We start from the raw sequence: 5,492 nt of genomic DNA on the forward strand, positions 1-5,492 counted from the left end.
CTTCCTTATGCTTTGCAGCTTTCTAGCTCTAAAAGGAGCCTTCCTCTTTAGATGCTTTCTTTTGCATTGATCTGGAGTTGAGGTCGCAACCAACCCAACTCACGTACCACTCGAATCAGCGAACAACCGAATCCTTGGGACATTCTTCAACCAATATAGTTTACCTGCTTGCCTACTACGGTTAAGGGAAATGTTGTTTGTGAAGAAATCGAAATGCTCTTTCGGTTAGGCAAGGTTAGAGTATTTCATACGGGACTACTTAGTTACCTAAAGTGAACTTTTGGCTTCGAAAAGGGTGCTTACTGAAAGAGTTCAACACTACGCTCATTGCTCTTCTTCTAAAGTCCCTTGGAGACCGAATAGACCCAAAAGCAACTATTGAGGATTATAACTTTTTTTCGTACCCTCAATCTTATTATGTATATTATAAATTTATATTTTATTTAAAAATAAAAATATTATTGTTTTTTAAAACTATATAAAATAATATTATGTCGATATAGAAAATTTTTTTCAAATCGACGTATATATTCTTGTATTATATAAATATTTTGTAATAGGTAATACGATGTTTCCATTGAAGATGCTGTAGGTAAACATGGTTATTTTCAATTGTAAAACCAAATATATGCTGTAGGTAACTGATAAGAAAATGTAATAAAACCAGTGATTCTTGGAACTCGGAAGGAGCGGAGAACCCTTCCTTCGCGTCAAGAGAGATGGCGTTTGTGGCAGCAAGCATCCAATGATCTCGGTTACTACGACATGATGAAGAAGCTGCTCATCATCAGGTTCCTCTTAAACCCTATTTCTCTTAAAACCCAAAACCCTAATTCACTAATCTCATCAATAACACCCTTTACTCATACATTTACCTCCAATTATCCATTTTGTATTCATCGACGTTTTTCTGTTACGGCGAGGGATAAGGGAGTTTTGAGTTCTGATCAAAATGTTGGATTTCGGAACATAAATCATTCTCCCGTTACAAGAAAAACGACCAACGTTAGGCTTAAGCCACCCTACGTTTCGCCAAAAATGGTTTCTCAAGTGATTGAATTGGTCAGAAGCAGTAAGGGTGATTGCAGATCTAAGTTAGATTTGATGGGTGTAAGACTCTCTACGACGTCTATTTTCGAGATTTTTCAGGTTTTGAGTTTCGAAAGAGTACATGGCCTGCAATTTTTCGAGTGGGTTGGGGATAACAATTGGGATTCTTATCGAAAGGCTGATGTTTGTAGTTTGATGATTGATAACTGTGGTTGGTTAGGTGATTATAACACAATGACTTCGCTGTTGGAGAAGTTTAACAAGGAAAGAATCTGCCTTACGGACAAAGCATTCGGATTTTTGCCTGTTCTTGATTCAAGTAAGGCTCAAGCCATGGAATCTATTGCATCAGTAATTGGGATTTTGAATAAAGTTGGGGGTTCAACTCGTCATTCGGGCATCTTTGCGATGATTCATATGCTTTGTGCCATTGACTCTTTTGAAATGGCGAAGTTTGTGATGGAAGTTGTTGAGAAGAAGTTGTCATACTACGCCATTTTAGTTCGTGAAAAATGTAGGAAAGGCTGCTCTGAGGAAGCTTATGCTCTAATGGGTGAAATGCGAGTGGCTGGTTGTGAACCGGACACGAAAATATACAACTACATTTTAGGTAGTTTATGCAAAAGTGGGAAGCTGTCTGAAGCTCTAGACATGCTTCATGAAATGAAAGAAATGAGTGTTGATCCGGATTTAATAACGTTTGAAATATTTATTTCAAGTTCATGTAGACGTGGGAATCTGGAACTTGCGGATCGGATTTTAAAGATGTTAATGGATACGGGTTGTCCTCCGAGACTTGAAACTTATGCTGCTTTGGTGAAAGGTTATTACAATGTTGGACGAAAGGAGGAGGCGTACAAATATGTGCAGGATCTTGAAGTGAAGAAGATGCCTGCCACTAATAAGATGTATAGCCTTCTTGCAAATCTCCACCAGAGAGAAGGAAATATTGATGTTGCTCGCAGGATTTTTAATGAAATGATGGAGAAAGGTCTAAAGCCTGACTATTTACATTATGCAAAAACCAGAAATGTGCTCAGGCATACTGGTGATAGACAATTAGCTCAAGATTTACAAAAGAAATTCTCGAAATTTAGAGTTGAATAAGAATGTTAACCTCCTGCTGTCTTCTTATGTGGTTTTTGTTTCTATTTTTCCTTCTGTTTGGTATGTAGTCATGAACAAAGAGGCAGTAATTATGATATACTGCAAGAAGTTAATTGAGGATGTTTGTTTACAGTTTTAAAGCAGCAAGAAACGATTGCTTGGACCAATGGTGCAGTATGATCACATAAAATCCTTTTATCTTCATTTTTCTTTATTTACTTTCTAGACCAATTGATGGCAACAGGGTGAGTAGATACTTTGTTGGTGTAGTGTTCTGGTTATTTGTAATCAGGTTCCAAGCTTCTTTTATTTGCTTTCTTAGACATATTGATATTACCGTATGCACTCGTGCTCGTGCGCGCACACACACACATATCCCTTTTATAATTTCTTTGGCTTTCTTCTAATATGAATTCAGATCCTTTGATATTGAACTCTTTTCTGATGCTTACTACTAACGTAAGCCACACAATGGAGGATAACCATAAAACATACTGAAAAACTGCTTGATATAATAGTTCACAGTTTCATTAGAATGTCTTGTTGTAAATTTCCATATGAGTTGGCCACATTACTGAGTAATGTCTTTCTGTTCACCTTAATTCTTGGATATAATCAAGTTCAGTTGTTCTCTTTGCTTTCATAGCTATGTGGCAATGTTATAAATAAACCACATATATGGTTGTAATATGATTAATTTGTTCATTTTGGTTGCCTTTAAAGATGCTTTTAAGTAGCTTTTAACTTTGTGATTTCAGGATTACAAAGATTACTATTTCTCTTCCCTTTTCATATTACTTAATGTTAGCTAATTCCTTCTTGCTGTATGGATGTTGGACTTGATGCTCACAATTCTTTTTCATTTAGGTAATTGCATGGAAGAATGATTGTTTCCATTTTCATGGTAAGAAAAACAAAAGTATGCAAATTGCTGCTATCTAATAATTTGATTTTTTAATTTAATGGCATAGACTAAGATAATACTGTGAATTGCTTGATATTGAAATGTTGTAGCTTGAAAATATGGCATTTCTGGTACAATCACTACCTATCCATGCAAATTATGGACAACCAAGCTGCAATATGCCATAACATTATTTTAGGATGCCAATTGAGATACAATCATGATCTCAACTTGTTTCTGTTAGTATGCTTTTTTTCTTCTTCTGATTTTATGACTCACTCATAATATAAATCGCACTAATCTTTGTCAACATGGTTTTCATGTTAAGACAGACCACTTTCAAACTTGAGAGTACATTTTAACAATGCAATTATTTAGGATCAAGCGTCGGCTGCAGCAAAAAGAAGGAAAAGCTGGAAGTTTTATTGTGGAAATGAGTTGGTACATTCCATTTTATAGGACAACATTCCTTAAGGGTATTAAAATATATCACATTTGAATAAAAATCAGGTCTATTGATGGATGGATGATGCTTGTAACATAATCCGTCTTTGCTACTTGTTGTGGGAATGGGAGGATTTATCCCAACTTGTTCAGTTTCAGCTCTAGCCAGTAATTCCATAATAGATACCAGAGTTTCCTTCAGCTTACCCATTTCTTCAGCTAGAACATCCCGAGTAATATATTTTGGTTGTGGTACCTGTTCTTGATTGACATTCCCCGAAATAGATTCTCCTTGACCCAGGTGAATTTCAGTCTGATTTGTTCTACTTCTGGCCTGACTTTTCCCTCGGCCTCTGCCCTTGATTCTTCCCCTGCCTCGACTTTCAGAAACATTAGTCGGAGCATTATCACGAGAATCTTCTCTATCTTCCGGATTGGTGCGGGTGATCCTTTTAGATCTTCTAGATTGACTTGCCATCTGCAGATATTTAATATTAAATATCACGTATTCACATTCCCAAATATAATAAGGTATCCGAGTACATATATGTACCTGTAAATTCATAATTCCATTGACCATTTTTAATTCGAATTTACCTTACATACTATCCTCTTTAACCCATCATATTTATTCTTAATGATACTATCTACGTTCGAGACCTCTTAATATGCAAATAACAGTTTAAGTCTAGGCATTATGCTTTGAATACCTAAATCCCTTAAACTCAGTCTGATACCACCTCTGTAACACCCCAAACATCCACATTTGCATATAACATGTACTTAATATAAAATAAATACAATTTACACCACAAAGGTCCCACTAGTACAAGGATCTTATATACAAAATTTACAATTCTAAAATTCCAAAAGAATATCCTTGCACTATCACATGTATAACAACATGTATGTTCAAAATATATCAGTCAACAAGTTGATCTTCAAACATCAGATAAGCACATTAGGAAAATAATCATATTTTCCCCTTCCCCTTATTATCCCGAGACCCATTTGTTCTTGCAATGCATATTTTAAAAACACAAAATGAGGGTTAGACCAGGAGGTCTAGTGAGATATCCTTGTTTTGCATTTACAGGGTGAAGATCACCAAAACCTTTTAAAATCCCACATTTGAAATAATCAACCACTTTATATCAAATATAACTCCAATAAACAAAACTGCATGTTATAAAATAATCTTACCATATATGAAGATTAACCACTCAGAATCTTATAGACATCTGAAATACAACTCTCAAGCTCACAATTCACACTTGATTCAGAGCTTATGGTTTAAAACCCCATGGTTATACAAGAGTAAGAATAAATAACAACCACCAGAGTTCTTGGTTATTATCAAAAACTTTAATTTAAATTTAAGTAAGAACTGATAAAATAATAACTAAAGACCCTCCAAGTTTTATTTCAAATCACTACTCTTTTAAAAAACTCAGAATATGATACCTCAAAATCATTTGAAATCACGACAATTAGGCCTCTAGCTATAAGCCGCTTTTCTCTTCTCAATAACATCAATGTTATCATTTCAATAAGAACAATATCTATAAGTCATCAAGTCACAGAGAAATGTTGATTTAGAATTATTGCACCTTATGGATATAATAACAAGAGTTACACCAATTAACACACCCACAAATGTCTTATATCCATATGTACAATCCTTGATATGCTACCCTTATCCCATAGTACATCTCTCCTAGATATGCCACTCTTGTTTCCTCCTCAAATCTACAGAAAAATTTGTAGTTTTAGCCAATAATGGGCTCAAAACATAGTTTCTTATCAAAACAGACTTATGTCACACACGTCCTGAAGAAACATTTGTTAAACTCCAAAACATGGTTTCATACCAGAATAGACTTACGTCACACACATTCTGAAGAAACCTAGTTTCATAGCAAAACAGACTTATGTCACACACGTGCTAGAGAAACATCTTTCAAGTCAATATTTCTTTCAAAACACA

The 5,492-nt window shown here is 35.0% G+C and overlaps 1 protein-coding gene across 1 annotated transcript; it reads left to right on the forward strand.

Annotated features, from left to right (window-relative positions):
• The first annotated feature begins 639 nt into the window (after positions 1 to 639).
• On the forward strand, positions 640 to 2,318 carry LOC112503512 (pentatricopeptide repeat-containing protein At1g06710, mitochondrial-like). The gene is made up of 2 exons (XM_025107539.1): positions 640 to 791; positions 1,271 to 2,318. Exon 2 carries the CDS (start codon positions 1,285 to 1,287, stop codon positions 2,155 to 2,157), a length of 873 nt encoding a protein of 290 aa, XP_024963307.1. The 5' UTR covers positions 640 to 791; positions 1,271 to 1,284; the 3' UTR covers positions 2,158 to 2,318.
• Positions 2,319 to 5,492: the final 3,174 nt, after the last annotated feature.

The sequence above is a fragment of the Cynara cardunculus genome, unplaced genomic scaffold (genome assembly GCF_001531365.2).
Source record: "Cynara cardunculus var. scolymus isolate 2C unplaced genomic scaffold, CcrdV1 Un_Scaffold_3164, whole genome shotgun sequence".
NCBI lineage: Eukaryota > Viridiplantae > Streptophyta > Magnoliopsida > Asterales > Asteraceae > Cynara > Cynara cardunculus.